The sequence below is a fragment of the Mangifera indica genome, chromosome 18, assembly GCF_011075055.1.
Source record: "Mangifera indica cultivar Alphonso chromosome 18, CATAS_Mindica_2.1, whole genome shotgun sequence".
Taxonomy (NCBI): domain Eukaryota; kingdom Viridiplantae; phylum Streptophyta; class Magnoliopsida; order Sapindales; family Anacardiaceae; genus Mangifera; species Mangifera indica.
Genome location: NC_058154.1, coordinates 11,679,029 through 11,695,908, shown reverse-complemented (window position 1 = coordinate 11,695,908; position 16,880 = coordinate 11,679,029). Strand labels below are relative to the sequence as shown.

The 16,880-nt window shown below is 34.8% G+C and overlaps 2 protein-coding genes across 2 annotated transcripts; both read right to left on the bottom strand.

Moving 5' to 3' along the window:
- LOC123201744 (receptor-like protein EIX2) lies at window positions 1-2,902 on the bottom strand. Its single transcript, XM_044617303.1, has 3 exons — window positions 2,389-2,902; window positions 246-2,142; window positions 1-145 (listed from the first exon to the last, which is right to left on the bottom strand). The coding sequence occupies exons 1-3, from the start codon at window positions 2,900-2,902 to the stop codon at window positions 1-3; spliced, it is 2,556 nt and encodes an 851-aa protein (XP_044473238.1).
- Window positions 2,903-8,119: 5,217 nt separating this feature from the next.
- On the bottom strand, window positions 8,120-10,852 carry LOC123201743 (receptor-like protein EIX1). The gene has a single exon (XM_044617302.1). The coding sequence runs from the start codon at window positions 10,850-10,852 to the stop codon at window positions 8,291-8,293; it is 2,562 nt and encodes an 853-aa protein (XP_044473237.1). The 3' UTR covers window positions 8,120-8,290.
- Between the last annotated feature and the right edge of the window lie 6,028 nt (window positions 10,853-16,880).

The window sequence follows — 16,880 nt, the reverse complement described above, 5'->3', positions numbered from 1 at the left end:
TCAAAGATCAAAACAAAAACACAGAAAGTCTAGCAACATTTTCTTACAACACTGCCCAGTTTCTCCTGGAGGTGATTCAGGAATTGGAAATACATGCACCTCCATCTCCTGTTGAAGAATAGAGGTCCTATAAAACTCCAGAATCCTACCACAAATCCAAGAGCCATACTTACAAAAAACCAATCTACTTCGTCTTCATTGCCATCTTTTTCTCTGTTTTGATCACTGAATGTTGGAACACTCACTGTACAATTATTGGAAAGAGGAGGACCACAAAGTTCATTCCAGTAAAAGAAGATGCACTAAAGCTGTGTAATTGAGTGCTCAAAGGAATTTTTCCAGAAAGTTTGTTGTTGGAGAAGTTCAAGACACTCAAAAATGTCAGATTTGAAATGCTTGATGGGATTTCACCAGAAAGTTGATTTCCAGAAAGATCGATGGACTCTAAAAAACTCATAGCACCAATGTTCTCCGGAATTCTGCCAGTCAAAGAATTGTGTGACAAATTCAATGATTGCAGTGCTAAAAGATCTGTCACTTCCATAGGAACCTCTCCAGAGAAGTTATTTTTTGAAAGATCTATAACTCTTACAAATTTCAGAATTGTATTATATTCAGCCATTTCACCTTTATTCACAAGTAATGCATCCTCCATATAACCTGTATAAAAATCTATATCTACCCCTTCAATTATGGCATCATCCATTTCACCCTCCGGCGTCATGACACTGAAATTACCTATACACCTTGGTATGCTACCAAAAAAATTGTTATCAGCCAAATCTAAAATTTGTAAGGAACTGAGAAGGCAAAATTCTCTCGGTAAAAGACCCTGAAACTTATTTGATCGAATGATGAAAATCTGTATTCTTGAAAGTCTTTCACCTATCCACACAGGGACATTTCCAACAAACTCATTTTCACCAAGATCAAGTTTAACAATGTCTGTACAATTTTGAAGTGACATCGGTAGTTCTCCAAAAAAGTTGTTTTTGCGAAGGCTCAATGACTGAAGAGAAGTTAAAGTCCCAATAGAAGGAGGAAGAGTTCCAATAAATCTATTGTTCTCTAAATTTAGAACAACTAACTGTTGCCAATTCATCCAACAATCAGGTAATTCCCCTGACAAAAAGTTGTTACTAAGGGTGAGTATTGTAATCAAACTTTTGGACTTGAACCCATTGCACAAAACATTGAAAATTGATCCTGACAAAGAATTGTTGAAAAGATAGAGTACATACATATTTAAGGGTATGAGAGGTAAGGAACCTGTTAAATTATTTGAATTCAAGTCAAGTAAATCAAGTTGAGTCGACTGACTTAAATTTGGAATCCCCCCGTAGAATTTGTTGTACGAGAGATTTAAAAATGTTAATGGAAATTTCAACAAATATTGTGGAATAGTGTCAAAAATACTTGAGTTGGATATATCAAGGTAAAACAAACTGCTTTGTGATTGAAGCCAAGACGGAAAATGGGGCCCCAAATTACAAGATCCTAGTCCTAAAAGTCGAAGTTTAAATGGAGGAACCCACTGCGGAGGAAATTTCAACAATAACGAATTTCCAGATGCATCAAATGCTATCAGTCTGTTGAGATTGATAAAGTGCATTTCAGAAAGAGTTCCATTGAATTCGTTATAGGAAAGATACAGAATTTGTAAGGATGAAAGTTGTCCTAAACTCCTCGGAATAGGACCTGAAATTGAATTGTAAAATAGAATAAGAAATTTTAAACTTTTAAACCGTCCAAGTTGGTCGGTCAATGGACCAAAAAGCTGAGTGTACCCCAAGTCTAAAGACTCTAGAACTTCAACAACACATGCCGAGAAAATATTCAAAACTTGAGATATTTCCTGATTCAATATGACTAGATCGAGAGAGATTGATCTCAAGTTGCAAAGTCGTCCAAATGATGTTGGCATTCCTCCTTCAAAATTAGTTAGTGAGAGATCAAGTACTTTGATCAAAGACAGGTTTCCTAGTCCATCCATCGAGCCTTGCAAGCTACTATCTGAAAGGAAAAGTTCCTCCAGATTTTCAAGTCTGTACAACCAACTGGGCATTGAGGAGTTCAAAGGATTATCAGATAAATCAAGATGTCTACTGGAAGTCAAGTTTTGAAGTCCGTCTGGGATTGGACCTTCAAAATAATTTCCACTCAAATCAAGGGTGTCAAGAGATGAAAAATTTACATTGGATTGTGGAGGAAAGTTGTAGAGTCCACAATATGACAATTTTAGCACTACTAAAGAAGGGAGAGTTTGAATCACTTTTCACGAATCAGAGGAACTTCTAAGATGTACACTCAGATCAAGGTGTTCCAACAAAGACAGACGAGATAACCACCAAAAATTTTCAACAAATAACCAGCTTCCCCAGTAATTACCCAAGCAAAGATACTGTAAATTAGAGAGATTTCCAAGTTGGGGAGGAATCATACCCTGGAATGAACTTAGAGAGAGATTGAGGTTTCTTAAATTCTGCATAGATCCAAGAAATCTAGGAATCTCTACTCCTTCAAAATTATTATCACTCAAGTCCAAGGAACGCAAATGCTTCAAATCAAGCAAAGAAGGATTTATCTTACCGGACAACTTTGACCTTTCACGAGCTTTATCTGAAGCTGAAGATGCATACTCTTCCACAGCTGGGGGAGTTCTAAGGTTGAGCTCAAGCACATGGCCTGTAAAGTTGTCACAGACAATACCAGACCATGCACAGCAATCTCCATGGCCAGAAGTCCAAGAGAAAAGGCGATTCACAGGATCAATGAGATCTTGCTTGAACCTTAAAAGTGCTAGTCTCTCGCTTTGGAGACAACCAACAGAAGAGCTTCCTTTGCAGAAGCTAATTTTGATGGTCACTATAGCAATGAAAACAAAGGCAACAACTATTCTCATGGTTTGCTTCATTTGTTTTAAGGAATTGTGCATACAGAACACTACCGATGGTTTGTTATTTATACTGCTATTTGCTATCTTAACTTGGGTACCATTCAAATCCAAACAATTAGTAGAAAAGCACCATGAATTTTCTTGCTTTTTACTAGCGTAACAAGATTTCAAAGATATTTGATCCCTTGCTCTCGTTGTCAATTGACATTGCTATCAGTAACACATGATCAATATATTACACAATTTGGAAAATTGCAAATACTTCTAGTTTTAGTTGGCCCCATTAACAGAGTAGACTCCAAGTCAATTAAAAAGAGGACAACAACATCGAGCTTTGATTTTTCTTTCTCACAAGATTGCATAAAATATTTTCAGTTAGAAAAATTGCGAATAATTTGGTGGAATCTTCAAGTACTTCTAATTTTAGCAGGAATTATTAACATTTTGGAGATAACATTTTGACTCCAAGTCAATAATAATAGGACAAAATTTTGGAGAAGTGTTGCAAGCTTGACTTGCTAAATGAAATGAAATTACAATAAAGAAGGCTAGAATGAAATTTATAGATAACATGAATTTATTAATTTCAGTTGTTTATACAAATTCAAATTTTGAGCTTGCAAGAAAGAAGTTTCCTGGTGTGTGCACTGACTTGAAAGTCAAAGTAATTTTTTGACTCATGATTCAATGTAAAGATGCAAAGGAAATTTCCTGGTGTTTTATTAGAAATGTACTCTTTTAACAATTTTCGCTAATGGATCCTGGGTCTAAATTGGTAGGTTTGAAATGTTATTTTCTAAAACTGAGGGGTCGAGGATTATATTTTCTGTTTTGATGCTATAAATAATTCATGAATTTATTAAATATTATTGATGAAAAGTTACACAATATATGGTATTATAATACAATCCAAAATAAAATCATAATCATAATCATATAAAAATAGAATAAACAAATTTATCATTTTTTTTTACACTAAATATTTATACCACAAAATCTGAATATTCTTTAAAATACCTTTGTATTTAACTAAAGTGTGAAATCCATACAAAGTTACTATTCAATCACACAAAAACTCATACATTTTTGTCAGATTAAGAATAAACTCAAATTTTGGATTGTTAATTGTTGATGATTGAATTTTTTTAGTTAGATCTAGAGTTTGATGAGTAATAATAAAGGTTTTTTAATTAAAAAAATATAAAAAAAATAAACTTATATTTTGAATTATATATTTATGAAAGAACAAGTTGAAAATATGTATATATAAAATTAAATTCAACGAAGTTCTTACATTATTATATATATTTAAATTATATATTAAAAATATGTATATATAATTAAATTGTTAAAAAAATATATATAATCAATGAAAATCATAATTTCATTTAACACTCCCACTGTCAATATAATACAAGGAAAAATAAGTGAAGGTTTTGACTTCCACGTCAATTGGCATTGCTATCACTAACACATGATCTATAATATCTCTAATTACACAATTTGAAAAAATGCAAATACTTCCAGTTTTAGTAGACCTCATTAACAAAGTAGACTCCAAGTCATTTAAAAGAGGACAACCAAAATCTTACTTTGAATTTTCTAACTTTCTTTATGAATTTCATAGAATATTTTCTTGGTTCGGAAAATTGCAAATGATTTCTGGGAATCTTCATTTACTTGTAATTTTAGCTGGAGCCATTAACAGAGTAAACTTCGAGTCAATTATAAGAGGACAGCACTTTGGAGAATAAAACGGTACAAAATATTTCACTGATTGTTATTGCAACAAAGAACAATATTATGTATACATATTTTTAGTATATAATTTAGCTACATAGATGATATGTTATTATATGATTATATGTGTCATCATGGATAGTTTTATTGCATGGGAGAGAGAGGTCTTCAAACATATTTTCTCATGGTTTTTATTATCAATAAAACTATATATACACACTTTTGGTAAATAATTTAAATACAGAGATATGTCATCATGTGATTAGATGATTTTAAATTAAATATTTCAAATACATGGTGCTAAAATAAAGGGGCATCTATGGAGCAGTTATAGTTTCACTTGTGAGAAACAATTGATTCAATATGATAAGACTTTTGTTACTGCACATAGAAACACTCTTGTGAAAGTGATACTACTTTCCTTTCATGAGAGCATATTGTGCTTCAACATCACTGTTATTGTTTTAAAACCCAGATGGGATTGGTTGGTTGAATTAGTTTGACTGAAACATGATGTTTAGTCCCATCTAGGCCAAGGGCAAAAAATGTTTTAATCATTGGATCAAACTAACTCAGTTAAATCAATTAAATTGTATATCATAAAAGTACCCTTCTAACAAGTGATTGGCCTTAAGTATTACTGGATTGGATAAATTTATGTTTAATGTAGTTCAGTAAATGTATTTAATATATAACTATGCATGATTTTATTTATGAAATTGATTTCATGTTGATATCACCATTAAAACAACTGTAGCATAAATTTCCTAGATTGTGCACTGACTTGAAAAATCAAAGTAATTCTTTGACTCATGACTCAATGTAATGAAGAAAAGGAAATTTCCTGCTGTTTTATTAGGAATGTCTAAATTGGCAGGTTTGAAATGTCATTTTCTAAAATTGAGGGGTAGAAAAGTATTTTTACAGTTTTGATACTACCAAGAATTATGAATTAAAGGAATATTATTGATAAACAATTGGTTAATAGATAATATTATAATACAATCAAAAATGAAATCGTAACTCTATGAAAATGAAAATAGACTAAATGGATTATGATTGATATACTTAATATAAAAAAAAAAAAACACAATAAATCAAAATCATATATTTTATTTAACACATGATCAATAATATCTCTAATTACACAATTCGGAGAAATGCAAATACTTCCAGTTTTAGTAGGCTACATTAACAGAGTAGACTCCAAGCCAATTAAATGAGGACAACAAAATCTTTTAATTTTCTAACTTCTTTTAAGATTTCATGGAATATTTTCTTGGTTGGAAAAATTGCAACCAATTTCCGGGAATCTTCAAGTACTTGTAATTTTAGTTGGAACCATTATCAGAGTAGACTCCAAGTCAATTATAAGAGGACATCACTTTGGAAAACGGAAGATATAAAACATTTCACTGATTGTTATTATAACAAAGAACAATGTTATGTATATACATTTCTGATATATAACTTGAATTTACAGATGATATGTCATCAAGTAATTTGATGTTATTTTATCTATGTCTTCAAATTATGTATAAAAAATATGTATATATAATTTTATTGCATGAGAGAGAGCGAAACAGTTGATTCAATATGATAAGGCTTTTGTCAGTGCATATTGAAACACTTTTGTGAAAGTGATTCTACTTTCCTTCCATATGAGCTTATTATCTTTCAGTGTCATTGTTATTGTTTTAAAACCTAGATAGGACTAATTGGTTGAACCAGTTTGACTGGCATCCGATGTTTAGTCCCATCCAAACGAAGGGCAAAACATGCTTTAATCATTGGATTAGATTGACTCATACTTGAACTAGTATGATGAAAATACACTTCTTGCATGTGATGGGTCACAAATACCGTTGGACTTGATAAATTTACGTTTAATGTTGTTCAGTAAATGTACTTAACATATAATTATATAGATTTTATTTACGACATTAATTTCATGGTGATGTCACCAATCAAGACTTGGAGATAGATTTTTACATAGACAACCTAAATTTACAAGAATTTTCCAATACTTGTAAATTTAGTAGGTCCCTTGAACAGAGTGGACTCCAAGTCAACTAGAAGAGGACAAACATAGAAAGGGTTTGATTTTTCGAACTTCTGCCTTTTCAAGATTCCCTAGATAATTCCAGGGATTTACAGCTTATAACATTAGGGCAGAAATTGTAAGGATTCTAACTTCCAAATTGAATAAAAAGGATCCATATTGACAAATGAACCATGGGTTTATATTTTAATATTTATTAATTAAGCTCCGAAAAGAACAAGAATTAGCTCATATTAAAAGGAGAGGCAGCAAAGGTCCTTCAAGCATGAAAATCTTCATCATATATTTCTCGTCTAACTATATACTCAAGGTTATCTTTATAGTTTAACATATGTGATGATCCATGAAGAAAGAATCTATCTTTGAAGAATTCATTATCTTACCTGTGAATCTGTGATATCCAAATGATTCAGTGATCAAGCAATATTGAACACAAACTATGGGGAGATATGATATTAATATTATTATATCAACACAAACTACAGCTTGTTTGATTTTATCTAGGAAGTTTCCTAGCGTGTGAACTGACTTGAATAATCAAAGTATATTGCTACATGCTAACTATAACTATATAGTACTCCTTTGAGTATGGTAGAACCACCAGTGTCGACTGACGCCATTTAGATACAGGTCGGTTGAGCAGGGTAAGAGGATATGGCAGTGGCTTGGTTGTTTCAGAATATTCCATTTGTTGGCATATTTTCTTTGTTGGGGCATTATTCATTCAATCTATATGAGCCTCTTTGATTAATCAAAAGTACTTCCTATCTTCAGTTGACCTTGGGATTCCCTTGCGTTGCTTCAGTCAACAGATTTTACATATTCTGTGTCTTCCTGGCAAGGTGTAAAAGAGAGAAATTTGAGATGATTCGCAATAACAAGTAAATTTCTAAAACTCTCACAAAAAGAAGTCCTGATCTTCTATTCTAGGGCTTTTGATTAAAGTTTTATAGATGAGATTAATTTACAATAAGAAGGCAAGAATGAAATTTATAGATAACATGAATTTATTAATTTCAAATTTTGAGCTTGCAAGGAGTGGTTATAACTAGCCGAATTTATACTAGTATCAAAATATTATTCCACCATTTCATTTCATAAGTTGCAACTTTGCATGCCAAACTCAAATGGAAATTAATACAAATATGATTTATTGATCTCAAATACCATAACCACTAATAACATCCTTTTGTAGAAAATACAAAATACATAGGCTCCAAACATTCAGAACGAAAGAGAAACACAAAAAGTCTAGTAACATTTTCTTACAACACTGCCCAGTTTTTCCTGGAGGCTACTCAGGAATTGGAAATACATGCACCTCCATCTCCTGCTGAAGAATAGGGGTCCTACAAAACTCCCGAATCCCACCACAAATCCAAGAGCCATACTTACATAAAACCAGTCTACTTCTTTTTCTCCTCTGTTCTGATCGCCGGATGTTGGAACACTCACTGTGCAATTATTAGAAAGAGGAGGACCACAAAGTTCATTGCCAGTAAAAGAAGATGCACTAAAGCTTTGTAGTTGAGTGCTTGAAGGAATTCTTCCAGAAAGTTTGTTGTTGGATAAGTTCAAGACACTTAAAAATGTCAGTTTGAAATGCTTTGTGGGATTTCACCAGAAAGTTGATTTCCAGAAAAATCAGTGGACTCTAGAGAACTTATAGCACCAATTTTCTCTGGAATTCTGCCAATCAAAGAATTGTGTGACAAATTCAGTGATTGCAATGCTAAAAGATCCGTCACTTCTATAGGAATCTCTCCAGATAAGTTATTTTTTGAAAGATCTATCATTCTTACAAACTTCAGAATTGTATCATATTCAGCCATCTTGCCTTTATTCACAAGTAATGCATCCTCCATATAAAATGACTGATAAACTCCATCAAACTCATACTGTATATCATCATCCATTTCACTCTCTCTCATCATGGCGCTGAAGTTACCGATACACTTTGGTATGTTTCCAAATAAATTGTTATAAGCCAAATCTAAGATTTGCAGAGAAGTGAGATGGCAAAGTTCCCTTGGTAAAAGACCTTGAAACCTATTTGATCGAAGAATTAGAATCTTTATTCTTGAAAATCTTTCTCCCATCCACACAGGGACATTTCCAACGAACTCATTTTCACCAAGATCAAGTTTAACTAACTTTGTACAGTTCTGAAGTGACATAGGCAATTCCCCAAAAAAGTTGTTTTTCCGAAGGTTTAATGATTGAAGGGAAATTAGAGTCCCAACAGAAGGAGGAAGAGTTCCAGTAAATTTGTTGTTCTCTAAATTTAGAACTTCTAATTTTTGCCAATTGATCCAGCAATCAGGCAATTCCCCCAAAAAAAAGTTATAACTAAGGGTGAGTATTTGTATCAAACTTTTGGACTTATTCATCTCATTACAAAAAACATGAAAAATTGATCCTGACAAAGCATTGTTGGAAAGATCAAGTACACGAATTTTTAAGGGTATGAGTGGTAAAGGACCTGTTAAATTGTTTGAATTCAAGTCAAGTACACGAAGTTGAGTTGGCTTGATTAAATTTGGAATCTCCCCATACATTTTATTGTGTGAGAGATTTAAAAATTTTAGTGGAAATTTAAACAAATATTGTGGAATAGTGTCAAAAATGTTTGAGTTGGATGCATCAAGGTAAACTAAACTCATTTGTGCATGAAGCCAAAATGGAAAATGAGACCCTAAATGACAAGAACCTAATCCTAAGTATAGAAGTTTAAACGGAGGTCTCCACTGAGGACCAACTTTCAACATTAGTGAATTTCTAGATGCACCAAAAACTTTCAGTCTTGTGAGATTGTTAAAGTGGATTTCGGAAAGAGTTCCGTTGAATTGGTCATTAGCAAGAAGCGGAATTTCTAAGGATGAAAGTTGTCCTAAAGACCTTGGAATAGGACCTGAAATTGAGTTGTAATATAGAGAAAGAGATTTTAATTTTTTAAACAGTCCAAGTTGATTGTTCAATGGACCAAAAAGATGAGTAAGCCCGAAGTCCAATGACTCTACAACTTCTGCAACGCATTCGGAGAAAATGTTCAACACTCGAGATATTTCCTGTTTCAATATGACATGAGAAAGAGAGATTGATCTCAAGTTGCAGAGTCTTCCAAATGATTCTGGCATTCCTCCTTCAAAATTATTTTGTGAGAGATCAAGCACTTTGATAGATGACAGGTTTCCTAGGCCATCCATCGACCCTTGCAAGCTATTGTACGAGAGGAAAAGTTCCTCAAGGTTTCTAAGTCTGTATAACCAACTGGGCATCGAAGAATTGAAGTGATTTTCAGATAAATCAAGATGTCTAATGGAAGTAAAGTTTTGAAGTCCATCAGGGATTGGACCTACAAAATGATTTCCACTTAGATCAAGGTAGGCAAGAGATGAAAAATTTGCAACAGGTTGGGGAGGAAAGTGATGAAGCTCACAGTGTGATAATTTTAGCACTACTAAGGATGGGAGAGTGTGTATCACTAGCAACCAATCAGAGCAATTGCTAAGATCCACACCATCCAAGTCAAGATGTTTCAAAAAAGGAAAACTAGATGACCACCACAAACAGTCCAATGTGGACAAAGTAATAGGAGATAACCACCACGGACTCATCTCACGTAATTTGCCACCGAGGCCAAGATACTGTAAATTAGAGAGGTTTCCAAGTTGGGGAGGAATCATACCCTGGAATGAGTTTAGAGAGAGATTGAGGTTTCTTAAATTCTGCATAGATCCAAGAAATCTAGGAATCTCTGCTCCAAAATTATTATCGCTTAAGTCCAAGGAACGCAAATGCTTCAAATCAAGCAAAGAGGGATTTACCTTACCATTCAACTTTGACCTCTCACGAGCATCATCTTCAGTTGGAGATGAATACTCTTTCTTTGGGGGAGTCCTAAGGTTGAGCTCAAGCACATGGCCTGTCAAATTGTCACAGACAATACCTGACCATGTACAACAATCTTCAACACCAGAAGTCCAAGAGACAAGCCGATTGGCAGGATCAATGAGATCTTGCTTGAACCTTAGAAGTGCTAGTCTCTCGCTTTGGAGGCAACCAACAGAAGAGCTTCCTTTACAGAAGCTAATGTTGATGGCTGCTATAGCAATGATAACAAAGGCAACAGCTATTCTCATGGTTTGCTTCATTTTTGTTCTCCAAAAGGAAAAAAACTTGTATGTTTTGCGGAAAAGTTCATAGCAGAACACTATCAATGGTTTAAAGTTTATACTCCATTTTGTTAACATATAATAATATTATAAGAAAACGTAACTTGGGAACCATTCCAACTTTCAACGTCTCTTTTAAAAAAAAATATATTCTGGTGGGAAAAATATTCAGGTTAGAGCTGGAAACAAAAACAAATGAACAAGGATCATCTGTGGCCGGCTTAGTCAATTGAGTTAGAAAATTCTAGTGAATGCAGACATTGCTATCAGTTACACATGATCAATGATATTTAATTACACAATTAGGAAAATACTTATAATTTTAGTTGGCCTTATTAACAGAGTGCATTTCAAGACAATTAAAAGAGGACAGGGGACAAAATCAAAATTTTAGTTGGCCTTAGCATTATAAATAGTTAGATGCTAGATAAAAAAATCCAGTTCACAACAAATAAGAAAGCTGGTTTAAATATCCATCACGCACAAAACAACAGATGATGTGCATACGATGTTCATAGTTTGCCAATTCAAAATTCTCAGAATATTCTCCTTTTTTCGGCAAACCTATGAACAGTGATCATCTAATAAAGGGATCAATTATAAAAAGCTGTTAGCAGAATACCCTAAAATTATCACAAGTCATCAGAAAATCAGTCATGACATTTAAACACGTATCCATTTCCTTAATCTCTTTGCTAACAGAACATGCCAAGCTTCAAATAATCTTAATCAGCAGACACATGGTTCAAAATTTTCAACAAACAAATGTTGTCACAGGAAACAGTCAAGATCATTCAAAAGAAGAAAACAATTTACCAATCCAAGTTTAGAAAGATGCCCATTATCGGGCAAAGATCAATAAGTTCAACAGACAAGTTCATCAATAAAAAGAAAAGGTTCACAATGAAAAGTAAATCAATGCAATAAAATTAAAAATGCAGTTGCACCACCTCCACCACTGTCTTTCAGCTTAATCACACATCAACATTTATGACAAATTTTGTAGAAGAAATACCTCACTTTTTAATATATTTCTTCACCATTTTTTTACAGAGAATTAGTACACATATATATACAGGTTCTAGTCTATTTTTGGCTATACATAAACTATGGCTATGATAAGGCTTGACCCTTGAATCAAGGGATTATCAATCAAGAGATTTACATAAATCAAGGGATTATCAATCAAGAGATTTACATAAAAGATTTATCCTGTAATTTCTCCAGTTTGACAGCTCACGTCAACACTCCCCCTCACGTTGGTGCGTACAAATCTTGGATGCCCAACTTCTCTAGTGAGCTGTAGAAATTTTTGCTTGACACAGCTTTTGTAAGTATATCCACCAACTGATCTTCAGATTTAACAAAAGGAAATCGAATGATCTTATCTTCGAGATTTTGTTTGATGAAATGCCGATCTACCTCCACATGTTTTGTCCGATCATGTTGGACAAGATTATGAGAAATATCTATGGCAGCCTTATTGTCACAAATCAGATCCATCTCAGAGGTTGGGGAAAAACCAATTTCAGTCATTAATCTTTTGAGCCAGAGGAGCTCACAAAGACCTTTAGCCATTCCTCGAAACTCAGCTTCGGCACTTGATAATGCCATCACTTTTTGTTTTTTACTTCTCCATGTCACAAGATTTCCACCAACAAATGTAAAGTACCCTGAAGTGGATTTTCTATCTGTGATATTCCCTGCCCAATCTGCGTCTGTGTAGCCTTCAATCTTTAGGTGATTATTTTTTGAAAACATAAGTCCTTTTCCAGGTGAGGACTTCAAGTATCGAAGAATTCGAATTATAGCATTCATATGATCTTCGCTCGGGCAATGCATGAATTGACTCACTACGCTTACAGCATAAGCGATATCTGTACAAGTATGTGAGAGATAAATAAGTTTACCAACCAGCCTTTGGTATTTCTCTTTATCAGTAGGTACTTGGTCTGGATATTCTCCAAGTTTATGGTTTTGAATAATCGGTGTGTCTGCCGGCTTACACTCCAACAATCCCACTTCAGATAATAAATCTAAGGTATATTTCTGTTGAGATAGAAATATACCTTGTCCTGATCTAGCAACTTCAATTCCTAGAAAATATTTTAGCCCCCCTAAATTCTTCATTTCAAACTCAGTTGCCAATTGCTTTTGAAGTGTTGCTATCTCGTCTGGGTCATTTCTTGTGATAATCATATCATCTACATAGATTATCAAGGCTGTTACCTTTCCTCGTTGGTGCTTCAAAAATAGTGTATGGTCTGAATTGCTCTATTGAAAGCCATATTTTTTCATTGCCAAACTAAATCGTCCAAACCATGCCCGTGGTGATTGTTTTAGTCCATACAGTGCTCCCTGGAGTTTACACACAACTTTGTTTTTGGAATTCGATGTATAACCCTGTGGGATGTCCATGTACACTTCTTCTTCAAGATCACTATGGAGTAAGGCATTCTTTACATCGAGCTGGTGTAATGGCCAATCAAGGTTCGCTGCAAGAGATAATAAAACTCTTATGCCAAAATCTGAGAGAGCAGAGTTGATTCAATGCGACGAATCAGAGAAGCTCAAGAAGAGTAAGAAAAGAATTCTGTTTTCTTATTTTTTTAATCTTTACAAGCTATGGTTTATATACTGTAATTCTAGTCTACATTTAGTAACATAATATTTGTACAATCATATCATGCTCTGAATGGAAGATAGATTGATTTGTTCATCAATGTAGGTATGATCTTCAGGGATGTGATAGCAATCAATCTAGGATATGATTTGGGGATTGATGGAGAATGATTTGGAGTGTGATCTTTAGGGATAATGCAGGATTTCCAGGGATAGCAGGATTTCAGAGATATATTTTCCAATATCTTATCGTATTTAATTTGGTTACTAGTGAGAAGGTCTCTCGATAATCTACACCATATGTCTGTGCATAACCTTTCACGACTAACCTCGCTTTGTATCTCTCGATCGACCCATCCACCTTGTATTTAATGGAAAATACCCATTTACACCCTACTGTTCTTTTCCCTTCAGGCAAGCTAACAAGAGTCCATGTTTTGTTCTTTACCAGTGCCTTCATTTCTTCATTTATGGCTTGAGTCCATTTTAGATCTGTCAAAGCTTTTTGAACACTAGTAGGAACATGATTCGAGGACAGCTCCTGTACAAAAGTTCTGAGAGGCTTAGAGAGCCTTTTTGTTAAGACATAATTGGCAATTGGATACTGTGACCTTTGATCTTTAATATCTGGAGAATATCTATTTGGTGGTTTTCCACGATTATGCCTGAAAGGTAAAGTGTAACCAGTAGAAGCATTCATTTCATTAGAGTTTGAAGATGGAGTAGGAGAGTGTACCTTACGAATATTCTCAGGAGATGGGTCTTCAGGTACTGAGGGGGTTGAGGTCTCTATTTCAGTTGGAAGTGACGTTGTAGATGTCTTTGTTGGAGTTATATCAATTGGAGAGGGTACCTCATTAACCACCGGTTCTGTTAAAGAGTGTTCTGTATTGTCTACCAATTCTGTAGACGTATTATCCAGCCATTCGAATAGAGACCAATTCTGTTCTTCACCTTGAATTTTTCGTTGAAGGGAAGAATCAGATGCAGAAGAAGAATAAAAAGTTTCAGATTCCAAAAAAGTAACATCCATTGTAACATAGGTGCGTTTGGTGGCAGGATCATAACATCGGTATCCTTTTTGATGTATAGCATATCCCAAGAATAAGCATCGAATGACACATGGATCAAGTTTTGTGCGTTGGTTTTTATGCAGATGTACAAATGCTACACATCCAAAGGTGCGAGTTGGAATCGTCAACACGGATGGTAGAGAGACATGTGAGGAGAGAGCTTGTAATGGTGTCTTAAAATTTAAGACTCGAGATGGCATTTGGTTGAAGAGGTGTACAGCAGTAGCAACGGCATCGGCCCAATGTCTATTAGGTACATATGCTCCAAGTAACAGAGCACGAGCTGTTTCAAGTATGTGTCAATTCTTTCTCTCAGTAATGCCATTCTGCTGAGGGGTCTGCGGACATGAGGTCTCATGAAGTAATCCATGAAGATGAAAATACTCTCGAAATCGTTGATTCATATATTCCCCACCATTATCAGACCTGAGAATCTGAATTTTAGCTGAGAATTGAGTCTGGATCATTACATGGAAAGCTTGAAATACAATCAACACTTCATCTTTATGCTTCAGTAGATACAACCATGTCATGCGTGTACAATCATCAACAAAAATTACAAACCAACGAAAACCAGATACTGTAGTCACAGGAGAAGGTGCCTACACATCAGAATGAATTAAAGCAAATGGAACTTTACTTTTATTCATACTTAAAGGATAGATAGTTCTATGACTCTTGGCTAAAATGCAGGTGTCACATTGAAAATTACAAGACTTAATATTTGTAAATAAATCAAGAAACAGATGTTTCATGTAACCAAAAGATGGGTGTCCCAACTGACGATGCCATAACCAAATCTGTTGTTCTTTGGTGTTCTTTTGATGATGTACATGATGTGCTCGACCCATACTAATATCATCCATGTAGTAGAGCCCCCCTCTCCTAGTACCATGCCCAATTATCTCCTTGGTGAGAATATCCTGAAGAATGAAAAAGGTAGGATAGATTAGTGCAACACAATTTAGATCAGTAGACATTTGGCTAACAGATAATAATTTATGAGTGAGAGAAGGAACGAGTAAAGTGTTATGTAATGATATTGCAGGTGACAAAGTCATAGTGCCTACTCCTGTGACAGAAGATATAACCCCATTAGCATTAGCAATTGTAGTACGTCTTGGTGGTGAAGTTGTTGAAAAATCAGTGGCATCATAGGTCATATGGTCGGTGGCCCCCGAGTCAAGTATCCAATCATTGCTATCAATAGCTTTATCTGAAAGATTGTTACCTGAATTTGAAATAAGTACATCTCCTTATGATGATTCAATAAGTGGTGTGAAGGAGAGTTGGGGCTCTATTATCACCACGGCAACCTTACCCTCAGTTTTAGCCTTGTCATGACGTTTTCGAGTCTGGAGTTCATGCCACCAATCTAGATAGCCATGTAGTTTGAAGCAGTTCTCACGGGTATGCTTTGAATTACCACAATGAGAACACTTGGTTCCATCAGAAGTGATCCGTGACTTGGAGGTCATACCAGATTTTCTATTACTCAAAGAAAGAAAGCCTGTAGAGGATGAAGTAGATTGTCCAGACTTACTACTCTTAGAGACCAGAACAGCCCCTGGAGTTTCATTATTGTTACCAGTGATCATGACCATTTGTCTAATAGATTCTCGGTGAACCTGTGCATACGTCTGTTCTACTATAGGAAAAGGTCGTGTTTGTAGTACATCAGCTCGGATTTTGTCAAGTCGGTCATCAAGGCCATCCAAAAAAATATACACTCTCTCTTCTTGAAGAAGGTCATTATAACGTTGAATATCTACAACACATTTCATTGGATTTGGACACCGAAAATCAATCTCACGCCACAAACCTTGGAGGTCGTTATAATATTTCTCAAGAGAACCTCCAAATTGTTGCAAGCGGGTCACACGGCGTCGAAGATCATATACTTGAGTGGTATCGCTCCCATCAAAGTAAGTAGTCGCAATAGAATCCCACACCATCTTTGCTGTAGGAAATCGGATAAAGTTACTGATCAAAGATACATCCATAGAGTTAATTAACCAGCCCTTGACAATGGCATTGTTTATGCGCCATTTTCGAAAGGATGGATCAGTCTGAGGAGGCGGAGGAAGATCGCCATTAATATATCCCAATTTGTCTTTGCCTGAGATGTACATCTCAACAACTTGGGACCAAAGAGCATAGTTGGTACCATCTAACTTAATGCCAATATGAGTAGCGGAAGTTTCTGTGGTTGGGATCTGTTTGTTCAAGATTTCAGCCATTTTGGTAGTTAATTCGATAAGGGTAGAGTTGGGTTGTTGTTCCCCAGAAGGATCTGAGGTTTCTGAATCTGA